The 15,546-nt window shown below is 51.5% G+C and overlaps 4 protein-coding genes across 7 annotated transcripts; 2 read left to right on the forward strand and 2 right to left on the reverse strand.

Moving 5' to 3' along the window:
• The first annotated feature begins 49 nt into the window (after positions 1-49).
• Positions 50-2,070, forward strand: hsd3b1 (hydroxy-delta-5-steroid dehydrogenase, 3 beta- and steroid delta-isomerase 1). Its single transcript, XM_029137585.3, has 3 exons — positions 50-713; positions 902-1,066; positions 1,143-2,070. The coding sequence occupies exons 1-3, from the start codon at positions 563-565 to the stop codon at positions 1,949-1,951; spliced, it is 1,125 nt and encodes a 374-aa protein (XP_028993418.1). The 5' UTR covers positions 50-562; the 3' UTR covers positions 1,952-2,070.
• Positions 2,071-2,217: 147 nt separating this feature from the next.
• pla1a (phospholipase A1 member A) lies at positions 2,218-6,572 on the forward strand. Its single transcript, XM_029137578.3, has 11 exons — positions 2,218-2,777; positions 3,171-3,381; positions 3,444-3,621; positions 3,718-3,826; positions 4,393-4,494; positions 4,990-5,082; positions 5,177-5,341; positions 5,421-5,510; positions 5,607-5,712; positions 6,023-6,178; positions 6,262-6,572. Exons 1-11 carry the CDS (start codon positions 2,711-2,713, stop codon positions 6,347-6,349), a joined length of 1,365 nt encoding a protein of 454 aa, XP_028993411.1. The 5' UTR covers positions 2,218-2,710; the 3' UTR covers positions 6,350-6,572.
• A 71-nt stretch (positions 6,573-6,643) lies between these two features.
• On the reverse strand, positions 6,644-11,235 carry popdc2 (popeye domain containing 2). 3 transcript variants are annotated; one of them, XM_029137584.3, is made up of 4 exons: positions 10,278-11,234; positions 8,986-9,094; positions 8,455-8,902; positions 6,644-7,528 (listed from the first exon to the last, which is right to left on the reverse strand). In XM_029137584.3, exons 1-4 carry the CDS (start codon positions 10,769-10,771, stop codon positions 7,446-7,448), a joined length of 1,134 nt encoding a protein of 377 aa, XP_028993417.1. In that variant the 5' UTR covers positions 10,772-11,234; the 3' UTR covers positions 6,644-7,445. The 3 variants fall into 3 exon arrangements, with proteins under 3 accessions (XP_028993417.1, XP_028993416.1, XP_055360734.1); XM_029137583.3 differs by having other exon boundaries at positions 8,314-8,902; positions 10,278-11,229; XM_055504759.1 differs by lacking the exon at positions 6,644-7,528 and adding an exon at positions 7,535-8,098 and having other exon boundaries at positions 10,278-11,235.
• Positions 11,236-12,253: 1,018 nt separating this feature from the next.
• Positions 12,254-14,318, reverse strand: LOC114847640 (cytochrome c oxidase copper chaperone). Of its 2 annotated transcripts, none has more exons than XM_029137602.3 (4): positions 14,191-14,318; positions 13,071-13,192; positions 12,879-12,980; positions 12,254-12,463 (listed from the first exon to the last, which is right to left on the reverse strand). In XM_029137602.3, the coding sequence occupies exons 2-3, from the start codon at positions 13,187-13,189 to the stop codon at positions 12,896-12,898; spliced, it is 204 nt and encodes a 67-aa protein (XP_028993435.1). In that variant the 5' UTR covers positions 13,190-13,192; positions 14,191-14,318; the 3' UTR covers positions 12,254-12,463; positions 12,879-12,895. The 2 variants fall into 2 exon arrangements, with proteins under 2 accessions (XP_028993435.1, XP_028993434.1); XM_029137601.3 differs by lacking the exon at positions 14,191-14,318 and adding an exon at positions 13,732-14,111.
• Between the last annotated feature and the right edge of the window lie 1,228 nt (positions 14,319-15,546).

Consider the following 15,546-nt stretch of genomic DNA (forward strand, 5'->3'; position numbering starts at 1 on the left):
GTCGGTGGGACGTGACGAGGCTCGTTTGTCTCCAGTGATGGATCGAGGCACCTCTTCTGTGGCCGTGGCTTGAGTTCATGGTTTCATCTGCTCACGGCACGTCACAGACAAACTGTGATGATTTTTGGCTCAAGGATGAGGCCGTGTCCCAGCTGACCAATCACAACACGTCCCCGCTTCGCTAAAATCTGCTGAGTCAATGCTTGTATCTCCTGGTGGAGCTACTAAGACTATTTCAAACAAACACCTCTTTTAGTGAAACATACTGTAAACCCCCGGTGTGCGTCAGCGGCTGACGCTGCAGCACACTGTTGTTCTCAATCAAGTACAAGGTTGTACCTTCCGGCTACAGGCGTCCTTCACAGGAAAAGGTTCCATCCCCCTTGAATCCATGAGCTCCAGAAAGCACCGCATTCCAGCCTGCAGTGGCCCGGCCCATTTGTGACACTGCCTTGGAGACAAACCTTTCTGCTCTCGCACAACGTGGGAGGGCAGACGGTGCCGCCGCTCCACTCACTCCTCACTCCAGGAAGCGGAGCGTGCAGCGTCTGACTGCACTGCGATGTCTCTGAGCGGCGACGTGTGTGTGGTGACGGGAGCCGGCGGCTTCCTGGGAAAGAGGCTGGTGAGGCTGCTGCTGGAGGAGGAGGCGGCGGCCGAGGTGCGGCTGCTCGACAAGCGCGTCCAGCCGCAGCTCGTCCGGGACCTGGAGGGTAAAAATCTACAAACTGATTAATGTCACTCTGAGAGAAAGTGGAGACTTTCTGTAGTTTAACACTGGTTGATGCAGGATAGACTCACTTACACTGTCTGCATCGATGAGCACGATAAGGGTGCTGTTTAAACCTTGTTTGGCCGGTGAGTCTTTTCTGTAGAGAACTGATGGGTTTCTCTGCTCCAGAATGTGGAGGCGGCACCAAGCTGAGCGTCTGGGAGGGCGACATTCAGGACTGGGACTTTGTGCGAGCAGCGTGTCGCGGCGCCTCCGTCGTCTTCCACATCGCATCCGTCATCGACGTGCTGGAGTCGCTGGACTACAGCGAGGTGTACGGGGTCAACGTCAAAGGTCGCGAGGCGTGAATGCAGACGTTCAGTGTGTTCGGGAGCTCAAGTGACCGTGTGTGCGTGACTGTGGCCTGCAGGGACGCAGCTGCTCCTGGAGGCCTGCATCCAACAGAGCGTCGCCGCCTTCATCTACACCAGCACCATCGAGGTGCTGGGGCCGAACCCCAGGGGGGACCCCGTGGTCAACGGCGGCGAGGACACGCCCTACGACTCCGTCCTCAAGTTCACCTACAGCCGCACCAAGAAGGACGCCGAGCAGCGCAGCCTGCGCGCCCACGGGGCGGCGCTGGCGGGCGGCGGCCGCCTGGCCACGTGCGCCCTGCGGCCCATGTACATCTACGGCGAGGGCTGCCGCTTCCTGCTGGGCCACATGCGCGACGCCATCCGCAACGGCAACGTGCTGCGGCGCACGTCCCGCCCGGAGGCGCGCGTGAACCCCGTGTACGTGGGCAACGTGGCCGCGGCCCACCTGCAGGCGGCGCGCAGCCTCCGGGACCCCCGGCGCCGGAGCGCGGTGGGGGGGCGCTTCTACTTCATCTCCGACGACACGCCGCCCGTGAGCTACTCGGACTTCAACTACGCGGTGATGGCGCCGCTGGGCTTCGGCATCCAGCAGCGGCTGCCGGCGCCGCTGCGGCTGCTCTACGTGCTCTGCTTCCTGCTGGAGATGGCGTGCGCGGCGCTGCGGCCGCTGGTGCGGGTGGTGCCGCCTCTGAACCGGCAGCTGCTCACCATGCTCAACACGGCCTTCAGCTTCTCCTACCAGGCGGCGGCGAGGGACATGGGCTACAGGCCGCGGTACAGCTGGGAGGAGGCGCGCATGCGCACCGTGGAGTGGCTGGCGTCCGAGCTGCCCAAGGAGAGGGAGCGCATCAGAGGCGGATAGACGAGCGGGCCGTTGCTACGGTTACGGCTAGCGCTGACTGCTGCAGCACTAGCTTTGAGCTACGTGCGCGGTCACCTGTCGTTGCTCATTGCTCATGTCATTAAAGTTGATGGAGAAAACCTGTCTTTCATTCATTCATGTTGAACATTTATATGTGTAGACGCGGTGAAGCCCTGTCTGTCCGGCCCATAGAGCCAGGAGGAAAAAAGGTGAGGGTGAGGAAGATGATGATGATGATGCCAACAGAGCAAACAACGATGCAGCTGATTATCATTCCATGCATGAGGACAGCGTATGGTGAATTCCTCTTTATTCAGAAACAGCTGTGATCTGATCAGATTCCATTGCTTCACTCTTCATTTTCCGGATGTGTTCGGTTCCGTGCGTCGCTCTTTCACTCACATACACCAGGGTGAGCTCTCCTCACCTCGGACGCTCTGGCTCGTTTCCCCTCTGAGGGCATTCAGGCCAGAGTCCAGCTTTTCAAACAAACAGCCATTGACCAGCAGTGAGGCCGGAGCTTCAGCCACGGAACCCAGTCTGGGAAAGAAGACAAACGAGCGAGTGTCAGAACCAGAGCTGCTTTGTGGTGGACACGTCTGGGCTCGAAGCTTCTCAAGAAACGAAAGGAGCGGGCGTTTCCTGGACTTTAAATCCCAGTCAAAGGCAGCGTCAGCGGCGGCGCTGGTACTTTCACCAGGCATCAGCTGATCTCCACCCCCATTTCAGGCAGAGCTGAGCAGCCGAGCAGCAGCAGACATGAGCTGGAAACGCAGCGCCGTCGTCCTCTGGGCTCTGACGCTCTCCTTCACATCAGTGGCGACGGGTGAGTGGCTGCTGAGGATTCTGCTTATTGTGCGTTAGCTTCATTAGCTCGCCAAGTGAAACAGAAAGGGTGAGTTTCATGAGGGTTTCAAAACTAAGGAAGTCACAAGAGTCTGGTTTCGTTGGATTTGACTCACACCAGAATAGAACAAAGAAGCACTGAGATCTTTTACAGAACAAAAACTCTTCTCTCAGTCCTATGAAACTAGTAAATAGTAGCACGTCAAAACCGGTTTATAGTGACAACTATTACAGAGGCGAGTTTATGTTTAGGTTTTATGTTCAGATCCACGCGTTCAGTTCAGTTCGCATCATGGTCCAGCTTCACCGCCGCTCATTTACTCGCTCAGCTTCCAGCTGCGGCCTCATGAACCCTGTCCGTCTACACCCGCAGGTGAGCAGCAGCAGGCGGACGCGTGCGCCGACCTCAGCAACACCACCTGGCCCGGCTACCGGCGGCCCGGGGCCCGGCTGCAGGTCCGCTACCTGCTGCTGACCCGCAGGAACCCGGACTGCGCCCACGCGTTCGGCCAGGACTCCCTCCGCCGGCGGCCGCCCCCCTTCGACGCCTCGCTGCCCACCAAGGTCATCGTCCACGGATACAGGTGAGAAGCACGGTGCACGTGTCCCACAGCGCCGTGCGGCCCACGCCCCCTCTCGCCCGCAGGGCTCTGGGCAGCAGGCCGTCCTGGGCGAAGGCGCTGGCCCGGGCGCTCCTGGCGGCGCAGGACGCCAACGTGCTGCTGGTGGACTGGGTCTACGGCGCCTCCTTTGCCTACAACCTGGTGGTGCAGAATTACAAGGAGGTGGCGCTGGAGCTGTCCGTGCTCATCAACCAGCTGCAGGTGAGTGTGTCATGGAGTGGAGTGGGGGGGGGGCAGGGCTTCATCACTCCCTGGTGATAATTAGCGCGTGACGTGAAGACCACTGTTCTCCCACAGAAGCACGGATGCACGCTGGACTCCTTCCACCTCATCGGCGTCAGTCTTGGAGCGCACGTCGCGGGGTTTGTGGGAACTCTATTTGAGGGCAAGTTGGGAAGAATCACCGGTGAGTCTGGTTCGAGTCCCGCTGGTGGTTCACATTTTAGGAAACCAAATTACTTACTAAATAAATACTAAAACCTCGATGAGGAACATTGAATATTTCTTATTATTCGGGGAAGAACCCGCTGTCTGCACCTGTTCTAAAGCTTCGTCTAGAGAAAAACGGGGCAGACAATGACGCCTTCATGTGGAGGTGCCCGTGGCCCTGAATGATGAGCAGGGCTCTGAGAGCAGCTCCTCTGAGGCTGTGGAGGAGCCTCACACAGCACCCAATGCGCCACTGTTTGCCTGTTTGTGTCATGTCTCTGTCTGAGAGGTGGAGTTCAAGGAGCCACAGCTGCTGAGTGAAAGCAGGAACAAGTTCATAAAACAACGATTGGTTGAGTTCAAACAATCCCCCTGCTGGTTTTTACTTCCATATTAAATGGCCGAAACAATTAGGTCAAAATAATGTATAGACGAGGGTCGACCTTAAAATAAATTGGGAAAATGGGGCTTGGGCCCATCGTCCCCCTTTGTGGACGCGCCTGCCAGCACCTTCTGACTGGGTTTGCTCCGTTCCTCATCCAGGTCTGGACCCAGCCGGACCCATGTTTAAAGGAGCCGACACCTACGACCGCCTGGACCCGTCGGATGCTCGCTTTGTGGACGCCATCCACACGGACTCAGACTGTGAGACCTTTAACCTTTAACCTTTAACCAAGCTACTGCTGCTCATGATCACCAGGCTGTTTATGGAGGGTTTTACAGTCAAGCGTTTAAAATCATGAGGAAGGTCAGCAGCGACTGGGATACGGTGCAATAATAGAAGTACAAAGAGCTCTAAGGCCTTTAGTGCTTTTGGAGACTGTTTTATTTCAAAAACCAAGTGCATCTGAGCAGGCGACATGTTGACTTGTCATGGTGGGTTCAGACATTGGGTCCAGCCTGTAGTAACAGTCTGTGTGAGAGGATTTAAGCCACTGAGGGGAATCCAGTGTGCGTTTACGGACTTATGCTTAGATAATCCTGCTGTAATCCGTCCATGTGGTCCCCGTTCGAGTTAAGAACCAGGGGGCTCCTCGCTTCTAAAACCAAAACCTGCTCAGCTTGTTGCCAGTTTGCAGCAAAGAGCAGCTGAGAGCAGGAAGCGGGTTTTCAGTCCAGCTCTTCCTCCTGCTGCTGCAGACTTCGGCATCTCCATCCCTGTGGGTCATGTGGACTTCTTCCTGAACGGGGGCAAGGACCAGACCGGATGCGCTCACTCCAGGTTTGCGTCGAGTAAGTGCAGCGTCCGAGCGGCAGAGAGACGCGGCGTCCGTCAGCGGCCGCGGCCGCGGCGCTCCGCTCGCGTCACTTCCTGTTTGTTTTCCAGTGTACGGCTATGTGATCTGTGACCACATGAGGGCGCTGCACGTCTACATCAGCTCCCTGTCCAGCTCGTGCGCCTTGAAGGGGATCCCATGCAGCAGCTACGAGGACTTCCTGACGGGAAAGTGTGTGGACTGTGACATGTTCCAGGGCTCGTGTCCAACTATAGGTGGGGACGCATGCGGCTGCAGAGGCCCGGCTCATGGAGCTCGTGTGTCTAGAGTTGTGCGTGTTTGTGTGTGTTTCAGGGTTGTCAGGAAACAGTGGCATCACCGTCTCACCGCTCCCCAAGGAGCAGAAGGTTTTCCTGCTCACCAGCTCCTCGCCACCGTTTTGTGGTGAGCGCTGCGTCTGTCTGTGTGAACCTTTGACCTTTGACCTTTTGAGCGCTCACCTGGAGCGACGGACTGCTGACGCCGTGTTTCTCCGCTCAGCTCATCACATCCTGCTGGAGCTGGAGGTTTCCCCCCTGGAGAAAAGCGCAGAGGTGGAAGTGACCTTGAGCACCGGGAACTGGAGAACAGACGAGCGGCTCAGACTGTACGGAACTGTGACGTAATATGAATGCACTGAACCGTGAAGCTGTAGTGAGGCCTCAGCTTCACTGACCTGCTCTTTACAGCTTTGTTCAGGGCTCTGATGGGATGTGTGATGTGAGTGTGCAGCTTCTACTCTGGGCTGAGAGCTGCTGTGTTCCACTGTGACTCTAAGCTGCAGGTGCAGCCTGTGTGGAGGTCGCTGGAGCTCAGGAAGACGCTCCCTTTGTGCTCAGCAGCTGCTGCACGCCGGGGCTTCTGCAGACCCGCTCTGCAGCGTCCTGACGCGCGTCTGCGTCTGTTCTGTGTCTCAGGCAGACGTCGGCGACGGCGTACAGGGCGGTGGTGGCTCATCCTGTGGCTCTGTGTGAAATCGCCTCCATCGGCCTGAAGAACACCGGCAATCGCTTGTACCGACAGGGGGACGTCCACGTCCGGTCCGTGTGTCTGTCCGAGCTCCCGTTGCTCAGGTACGACCTGTGGAGACGCCGGCTGTGAACCTGCTCATCTTCTGCCTGCTCTGATGTTGGGCTCCCTTTAAATCTGTGTTAAGGCAACCGAAGCCGCTGTGTGTGAACAACATCCGCGTGAGGCGAGGAGCTCCGTGGACCCACGACCTGGTGCAGGTGTGTGAAGCGTAGAGGAGGAGGTGCTGAAGACCTCCACCGCTGCATCGAGCATGAGGTCACAGACACGTGGTTCAACCCGGGAAAAGTGGTTGAGCCTCCACTGGTTCCAATGCACTGACCTTCCAGCATCATGAAATAATGTTTGTGTTCAGACAATGAACCCTTTTACCAGCGTTGGTTTAATCTGACCTGTCGCGTCTGAACCAGTTTTATAGAAATAAACAGACAAAGTCAATGTTTTGTTTGGCGTTTGTGTCCCGTTTCCTGAAGCGATTCCATAAAGAGGAGACGTGAATGTCCAGAAAGTCAGGTTAGACCTGGTCAGACTTTATTGTGCACTTTATTGTGACGTGAGTCGATCGGCTGTGGTCTATTTTCAGTATAATCAGGTTGGCGTGAACTTGTAGCAGACAGAAAACAGGCTTCATTCCACTGCACACAAAGAGCTTCATGAGAATCCTTGGCCCCGTCAAAGACTTCAGTCCAACGTTCAGACAGTGACACACGAGTTACAGGTCGAGTGTGTATGAAATACAAAACATACAAAACACAGTCTACAGAGGCTTTTAGTGACGTGCAGCAACATGAATATAAACATGTTCAGAAACAGTAAAAATGGGACAATGGTGAAATGATGGTTCTAAGTACTTATATACAACAAGGCTTCAGACAAAATGCTTATTTCTGTGTGTAAAACTACAGAGTGTGTAGTTTTAAATTAAACAATGATCATTTCAACATTTAATATTAGTGAGTTAAAAAACAGATCCATCTGTTTCTGGAGCAGAACCAACCAGTTACACAACATAGAATAAGATTAGAGATGCTGCACCTCAGAGTCACCAGACACAACAGACTGATTCACTGAACAAATAACTGTGATTTATTTAAAGGCTGGTTTGTATTTTTATCATGTGGTGGTTCCTATGAGCAGAGCTTCTGGTCCAATTAGACTAATTACTGCTAGTTGGTGGAACCGTTAGCATCAGTCAGCCCGATGCCACACTAGCAGTGGGAAGTGGGCCTCCCTGTTGTCGGTACTGAAGCTGTGGAAGCGGGGACCCACCCGCTGTTACTGTCTTCTGTAGAGCTGTTTCCAGACGCAGCGTCACAGTTTGGGGGTGTCGGTGGGAGCCAGCGGCGCTCGGACCCTCTGGAATCGAGGCGGCGCGTTCCCGTTCCTGTCTCCTCCTGCAGACACAACACTGACGCGTCGGTGATCACAGAACTGGCAGGTTCAAAACCCCTTCGAGTGTAGAAATGCTTGAATGTCCGTTGGGTTATTGTGTGGTAGGTTTCAGGCAGCCATCGTGCTGTTAGAGCCCTCGGCCTCTCGCTTCGTCCCACCCGATGCAGGAGCTGGGATTTAAGCAGCGTCTAAACGCATTTTATGTCAGATCTGAGCGCTCTGACATTTGAGCGCTGGTCTCTGGTTTAACGGCCTTGACCTGCAGCTTCACGGGAACACTGCAACCCAACCCTGAACCCATAATCCAGCTATGAAATGTGATCCCCGCACGGTGGTGAGGGCTGCGTTTGGGAACAGAGGGAGGACGAGCAGAGAGGACAGATTGCCAAAGGGTGGACACACGTGGATTAGCAGCACGGCACAGCATTTTTTTGGGACATTCCCTAAATTTCCAGGCTCTAATCCGCATCAGATAAGACGCAGCTGCCGCCCATTTCACCATGAGGTGAGGGCGCGAGGTGAAGCCAAAGCAGAGGCTAATGCAGAGCAGCTGGCCGGGTGGAACTCTTAATCTGAAATGTGGGAAAATCAAATCATAATCCAGATTCTGCACCGAAGAAGCAGGATGCTGCAAACATGCATGTTTACGTTACGGATCAGAGATCCAAAATATATCACAACATTAGTGTTCATTCTATTCCAGCTCTGTGTCAGTCTGAAGCTAAAGGTTAGTTGAGCTGTGACCGCATGTCACCCCACGTCCCCTCTCACCCGGTGAAGTACTTACATGTGTCTTAAGAGGTGACCCAGTGTGTTAGCTCCATCACCCTGACCCTCTACCTCAAATAATCCCTCTCACTGCCATAATCCATTAAGGAGCCCGCCACATCAGCGAAGTCCTCCAGGACCAGGCTGCTGGAGTCCTCACCAGAGGGCAGCTCCGGCTCTGTCGCCCAGGGGTGGTCGTAGCGGTGGCCCTGGGGGGCCGGGGGCTCTCCCAGGGGGGCCGTCCTCGGTCCCTGCAGGCGGGGCTGGAGATGCTGAGACTCTGCTGGGACGCACTTCTCGTAAGCGGGCGCTTGGTCCTTCGCCTGCGGGTCGGCGTGCGGGTCCCGGGCGGCGCCGCAGTCGCTGCTGCCTTCGCTGCCCTGCGAGGGCGGGGCCAGCACGTGGTAGAGGCTGGGCAGGCGGATGTCCAGCAGCACGCCGCTCTTAATGTACAGCTTGTTGTTGAGGTTGTAGAGCTTCTCGGCGATGTCGTAGCCCAGCATGACAGAGAAGAGACGGGCCACGTAGCGGTCCCTGGAGATCAGCAGGTAGAGGCGGCGGCGGCGCCACGACACGTAGCTGGAGTCCTCCTCCGCTGTCAGGGTCACCTGCACGGAAATGCACAGAACACTCAGTCTGCAAGAAGTAGGTGTCAGCAGAACCGGACCGGTCACAGCACGTCACACGGCACCTGGAACTTCCCCTCCTCGTTTGGTCTGAGAGACTCCCACTCTGGAGAGTCGAGGAACTGGTGGCGGTGGATGTAATGCAGGAACTGACCCTCCAAGGAAACGTTAACCCTGCAGCCGACAGAGGAGAAAGGACAGTGAGGGAGGAGAACGAGCTGGAGGTCCCTGAGCTGGACCCGAGGACGGTGGAGGCAAATATTAGAGGCCGTGTCCCCGCGCAGGTGGAATGAAGAGAACGTGTGTGTGTGTAGAACGTCTTCAGGTTCTTCCTCCGGCGTTCAGAGCACATCAATCAAATTCTAACACGAGGGGAGAAAGCTTCCTTTTAAACTGAGTGAGAAACTCCAGCACTCAACAAAAAGACGTCTCTGGACGACGACCAACGTTTGGATCACAGTTTGTTTTGTTCATTTGAGGCTGAGTTGAACGTGATCGTATCAGGGATCTGCTGCTTGTGTGAGCGTCACAGAAGGACAACGCGGCCCCACAGGATGAGACCGGCGTCAGGGGATGTGGGTCTGGTTCTGGGCCCTCAATGCAAATGCAGCAAATGTTTAAACAAGACAAAGCTGGTCCTCGCTTCCCACAGAGCTGAGGGTTCGGCTGCTTCAGAGTAGATAAGTAAAACCCATTAGCTTAAAATAAAGCGTTTTTATAAATAACAGCGTTCATTTGTTGTATTCAGCTCAACTGGGGGAACGTTTCGTTTAAGGTAAGAGGAGCATATGCTTCGCTGTCCCAGTAACCAGCTGGCACTTTGTAGAGACACGCCGCTGAGTCACAGACAAAAATACTCTGTTTACAACAGTTCTCTTGTGTACGCTCCAGCACTTTGAGATGTAAGGCAGCTCTATTTTCAGGATGTTTGGATGAAGAGGATGCGTTTCCTGTGTGGAATCGCCAGTTAAGCCACAAGACTTATGTTATTGTAGAGTCACACAGTAACAACACCGATGGGTAGAACAGTCCAGACCAGGCAGTGTCCATCATCTGTCCTCATCAGTGCCATGCATATTTTACATGTTTACATTTTGAGTGAAAATAGTTTACAGGAGTAAAAACACAGAAACAACTTCTATTGGGGAACTCAATGGAGGACTCGGCTACTGAGGCCCAGCGAGTTCCCCAGAGTGGTGGAGACCAAAATCATAAAAGAGATAAAAGAGTAAATAACAAATTCATGAACATGACTGAGAATCTATGCTGGACACACACACACACACACACACACACACACACACACACACACACACACACACACACACACACACACACACACACACACACTCCCCACCTCCCAGACAGCAGGAAGGAGAGCTGGTCAATGGGCGTCTTGCCCTCCACAGCGTACGTCTCTCCCGCTTTCAGCTCCACCACTCTATTCTCAAAGGCGCCGGCGATTTCCTTGAACACCCCCACGGGGACGCCCAGCGGCAGGTAGACCGCCTGGTACAGGGACGTCAGCTCCTCGCGCCGTAGGCCCTCCTGGTGCAGCCGGTAGAGCAGGTGGCAGATCTGAGCCACGCAGGCCAGCAGCAGCAGCAGGTTCCAGCCGAAGACGTCCAGGCCGCACACGGTGGTCCAGCCCCACAGGGTGAGGCAGAGGAAGGCGGGCGCCAGGAAGCCGAAGATGAAGAGGCAGCCGTAGGCCCCGCTGCCGCCCATGTAGCCCAGGAACAGGATGGTGCTGCCCAAGTGGTACATGGCCCCCTCTGTGTTGCTGCTCCAGCCATCGCACAGCGGGGCGAACAACAAGCTGTCCAGCAGAGACGAGTTGTGGGCGCTCATGGTGGAAGCGCACACAGCGAGTGACAGGTGGCTTCTGATGCACAAAACAAACAAATGGGCCCCGAAAAGGCGTGCTGCTATTTCTGTCCAGCTTCAACTGCAGACTTTGACAGAAGAAAAATAAACAGACACTGACTAAAAATGTCAGAGGTAAACGTTTGTTCCCTTGGCGTGCGGTGGACAATTCTTCAATGTGAAGAAGTTCTCACGGCCTTGTTTGTTGCAGAAACACGCGTGGAATGTGTTCCGTCTTCTCCTCCGGTCAGCATGTGTCCCTTCCTCTCGTCTCTGGCGTCTCACCCCGTCTTGTGTCTCCCACTGTGCCTGCCTTCCAGCCTGTTCTCTCGCCCACCGGCCGCGCGGCCGAGCAACAGCTGGAGCCGAAGGGGAGCGTGGGGGCGTTGATCGAGGCCCAGAAGCATCACCATGTTTGGAGTTGAAACCCAAGGAGGAGAGGGCGCTGACAGAAAGCAGGCCTGCTACTTAACATAACAGTGGGAGAGACAGGAAACGGGAGGAGGAGGAGAGGCCTCTGACAAATACCCCTCAGACGAGCGCGGTTTCACACAGTTAGAAGAAACAAACCGTCCTTCATCCAAACTGCATGAGCCCAGTTGGCTCCAGGACCGCGGCGCTGCCCGCGCGTAATTACAGCCACTGAATTGAGTAGGACGGCGACACAGGTCAGATTTCAGGTATAAACACCCAACACCAGCGGCTGTCGTGTGAGCCAAGACACAAGTCCAACTCAGTCAAACCTCTCTGCTTCCCGTGCGTGCGACGCAGTGAACGGACCACATGCTAATAAAAGAAATACAGTGGAAATGAAAAACGTTAGAGGTAAATGGATGTGAAGCCAAGGACAGAATGGCCAGTGGCAGATTTGGTAGTTATTTTTTAAACATTGGTGAGTTTAGAGGGTATTTTCTCCTGAATGACGATGAATGGTTCTGAGGAGGAAAGTGAACTGAATTACTCATGAGTAACATACATGTCATCACCGTGTGCTGACATCAGGTGTTCATTTAATTTCACCTGTCAAGGGAAAAACGCTTCCGTCTTCTGATTACGATCTCAAGACTAAAGTCAAAGGAAGCATCTGTTCATAGCAGATTTACAAAGCAAGAAACTTCATCAAAATGACTACAAACATCTGTTCTTTTAATTCATTCAGTCACTATGGGCTAATCTACAATAAAAAAATTATAATCTCTTTCAATTTTTATAAGCATGAAAATCCAATAAAGTTAAAGACAGATGCTCGCTGTCAGGCACGATTCTCTAAAGTGCCGCACGACGGAGGAGGAATGCAGATATGCCGAGTATTGGCTCTGCAGGGCAGGAGTTATTTTTAAGCCTAAGTGCATACCAGGGACAGCAACTGTGTCAGGAAGAGTTTCCCTGGAAGATCAGGACTGCAGGACTCAGGAGGATTCAAGTCTGATCACCAAATGTATTCACATCAGTCAACAGACAACAATGCTGCATAGGAATTGTTTAATTTCAGACAATAGTTCAGATATTCACATGTTTCTGGAAAAAGGCAGACTTTATAAAACAACTTTCACAAATGTTCCATCCACCAGAGCCAGTGCATCATCAGCGTTTTTCCCAGCAGTAGAGAAATAAATAAGAGTGTAAAGAAAAACAAGAAGAGTATTCAGGGTTGTCTTCCATTCACACAGCAGCACACTGCAAAAGAAGGAATGATGAGCATTAAACAGAAGTAGCAGCTACAGTGCTGGTACAATCATTATTATACAATACATAATAAGAAACCCACAGTCAGACGCTGTCCTAGCTTAAATAACATTGGTAACTTACAGCCTAGACAGCAGGAGCCCATTTACACGCCAGACTGAACCAATTCAGGCTGGATTTATTTGTCAAAGCAAACTGACAAATAGCACATAGCAAACTATGTGTGAGCAGAACTAAACTTAAAACTCTTTATTTTCCTGCCTAATTTAGTAGGATATCAACAAAATACAGATCAAATAAAATAAAGTTGATATTTTAATGGGGAATTGAACAAAAGCTTTATACAACATTAAAAATGTAGTCCCATGTCAAGGTCAGGCTCAAAATTATTGAATTTGCTACTTACCAAACAAATCATAAGAGTTAAATCTTGAATCCAAGCGCCCTCATGCATTCCTTATGTGCCTCAATAAGAGCGGTGCAGTTCTCCTCTCCCTTTTCAATAATGCTGAGGGTAAAAATAGAAAAACAGCTTTAATAAATATTTCCAGGTGAGGAGGAATGTAGGATATTGAAGTCCCTCAGGTGAGACACTGACCAAGCATCCCTGACTTTCTTTGTTTCTGGACAAGCGCAGCACGGTTTGAGTGGCTTCTTCTGCTCTGAGCCCTCAGTCACTGCAGGAGGCTCCGCGCTGGCAGCACACACAGCCGACATCTCCTGTGTAAAGGCACAAAATGAGGTGAACCCACTCAACTGGCAGACTAGAAATCCCTCCTTCAGCTACTGAATGCACACAGTTGTAGCGTCAAACGCTTAGTGGTTCCTGTGACATGATAAAATTGTTTGTTAACTGACATGAAGCCAACAATTTGGTGATTAAACTGGCACAAGAAACCCAACAGATCAGTCAATCGCTGCAAGAGAAACAAGTACGACCTGAAACCGCCAACAGAAAACCACAGCACATTCATGTGAACTGTGCTGCACTTAAATGCAGCAGCGTGATTTACAATATGAAACACTGCAAAGTATTACTTAGTCAATAAGTTAGATAATTACAAAAATGAGCAGACTGTGAAAAATAGTTTGTTGCAGATTAATTGGTCACAAGTGTAAGAAGCAAAGTCAAGTCAAAGTCAAAGTCAGCTTTATTCCAGTCCAACCCTATGTGCAATAAACATTATATGAAAAATAAGTCAAACGCGTAAATAATATTAGTGTAGTATAATAGTAAGTAGAAAAGGAAACTAAAGTACCAGCATTGTACAGATAATCCAAACTAAGCATGTCTCAGCAGTATTTCTACCCAAGGTGACACATTGGAGGAAGGTGAACTGATGCAACGTGAGACGCGGTGACAGCACGAGCCATGCGTCCAGCAGCTGCACAGGTCCAGGACCGGACGGGTCGTGGGTTTCTGTCAACGACGAGTCAGTGCGGTTCCGAACAACCCTGTGATCCGCTATTCGTTACCGAGTCCTACTGTGTACTACTACTCCTGCTTCCTTTTCGATAACTGCATGGCATTGCGTAACGCTCACGTCGGCTAAAGTAAAGTTAGCTAACGGTGGTCACTATGATGCCACGGTGGTCACATGAACGCACATTTGAACCACGTGAGGTGCGCAGCGTTAAACAAACAGCACGGATTAATTATCATCTTCTACAAACTCCGTGTAACAACGCGGCCATTAAAGCGACGCTGTGGAACTTACTCGTATTTGGCTCGTTAGCGGCAGCTTCACCTTCAAAATGAAAGTACCACGAGAACGAACTCGCGGCTTCGCGTTTTTACCAAAGTCACGTGAGTCAAAATGCGCCGCAGAGACTTCTGGGAAATGCAGTGCTGTGCACGGGGTACGACGCTGCAAGACACCAAACAAATAAAGGTAAAATCTAAATGTTAGGGATGAGTTAAATGAAAGAATTATGAGGAGGAAACGGCATCACAATGGTGCGATGGTACAGATTTATTATTTATGCCAAAGCAAATTAAAAGTTATATTGCACAAAATATATGAACAAAATACTAATAGTTATACCACAAAAGTTACACTGTCAAAAGTAATGTAAAGTAATGTAAAATTCAAAATATGTAGTTAGTTACAGTACATTTTACTGTAATTTACTGTAGTTGCATCATTTATTGTGCAGGAAAAAAATGAACTTCTAATTAATTTTTGAAGTTATGTGTTTAATCGATGATGATAAGTCTAAGAATTGATGAATATGAGCCCACATTTCATAACTGTTCCTCTTCATCAGTCAATAGATTGTGTGCTGTAAAAATACAGTTGCTGATGGTGGGACTTGTATGATATGAAAGATGATTATTTTCTGCCCTGGGTGTAGAGTGCGTCAGTACGGCAAAGTGTTGCGTAAGCAGCAGCACGGAGTCACTTACTCCAGTTTGAGAACCAGCTGCGTGCTAGATAAATGAGCAACTAAGCATATTGTTGGTTGGCTGTAGTGTGTGACAGATCTGCACCTTGCGTGCACTTTCTGCAGAATATTAGACTGCACGGAGAGTGCAAACGTGTGCAACTGGCTTTTTTATCTGCTGTTTGTTTTAAAGAAATGTGGCTTCTGAAGGCGAAGGAGTGTGAGGCCATGACATGACCCTTATGTGTAATGAAAGCATCAATGCTGAGAGGAAGCAGTGTTTCTGTCTGTGCAAAAAGCAGTAACAACTAAAGCACTCCTTTATTTGACTGGAAAACAAATGTGAGCCTGAAATCTCCCTCACGTGGAAACTCCTATAAAAAGAGTCTCTGCTGAGTCGGCAGTGGTTGTGAAGTATTGTTACTGAGCACTAGAAGTGACCTGCACCTGAGGCAACACAAAGCTGGACCTACGGGACTCAACTGATCTAGTTTAACCTCAGTGTTCAACAGTCCCGACCTGTGCATGTGGACAGGCTCGCTGACACAAAACTACATCTGGTAATATACAGTTTATGTTTTTGAAACTCAAAATAAATGTGTAAATCCAAGCCTTTTTCTTTAACCTTTTAATCTTCAAAATGACATTTTTCACCCTGTGTCTGTTGCTTTGCTCCTGATGTGAAATGT

Source organism: Betta splendens, chromosome 21, assembly GCF_900634795.4.
Source record: "Betta splendens chromosome 21, fBetSpl5.4, whole genome shotgun sequence".
NCBI classification, from domain to species: domain Eukaryota; kingdom Metazoa; phylum Chordata; class Actinopteri; order Anabantiformes; family Osphronemidae; genus Betta; species Betta splendens.

Excerpts from the sequence above, each read along its gene's own strand:
- hsd3b1 (XM_029137585.3), top strand. The coding sequence starts at position 563 with ATGTCTCTGAGCGGCGACGTGTGTGTGGTGACGGGAGCCGGCGGCTTC. Across the intron at positions 714-901 it reads GCTCGTCCGGGACCTGGAGG|AATGTGGAGGCGGCACCAAG; the intron begins GTAAAAATCTAC and ends TCTCTGCTCCAG. Across the intron at positions 1,067-1,142 it reads GTACGGGGTCAACGTCAAAG|GGACGCAGCTGCTCCTGGAG; the intron begins GTCGCGAGGCGT and ends TGTGGCCTGCAG.
- pla1a (XM_029137578.3), top strand. The coding sequence starts at position 2,711 with ATGAGCTGGAAACGCAGCGCCGTCGTCCTCTGGGCTCTGACGCTCTCC. Across the intron at positions 5,083-5,176 it reads TCACTCCAGGTTTGCGTCGA|TGTACGGCTATGTGATCTGT; the intron begins GTAAGTGCAGCG and ends TTTGTTTTCCAG. Across the intron at positions 5,511-5,606 it reads CTCCTCGCCACCGTTTTGTG|CTCATCACATCCTGCTGGAG; the intron begins GTGAGCGCTGCG and ends TTCTCCGCTCAG.
- popdc2 (XM_029137583.3), bottom strand. The coding sequence starts at position 10,771 with ATGAGCGCCCACAACTCGTCTCTGCTGGACAGCTTGTTGTTCGCCCCG. Across the intron at positions 9,095-10,277 it reads TCCTTCCTGCTGTCTGGGAG|GGTTAACGTTTCCTTGGAGG; the intron begins GTGGGGAGTGTG and ends TGTCGGCTGCAG. Across the intron at positions 8,903-8,985 it reads ACGAGGAGGGGAAGTTCCAG|GTGACCCTGACAGCGGAGGA; the intron begins GTGCCGTGTGAC and ends ATTTCCGTGCAG.
- LOC114847640 (XM_029137601.3), bottom strand. Across the intron at positions 12,981-13,070 it reads AAGAAAGTCAGGGATGCTTG|CATTATTGAAAAGGGAGAGG; the intron begins GTCAGTGTCTCA and ends TTTTACCCTCAG.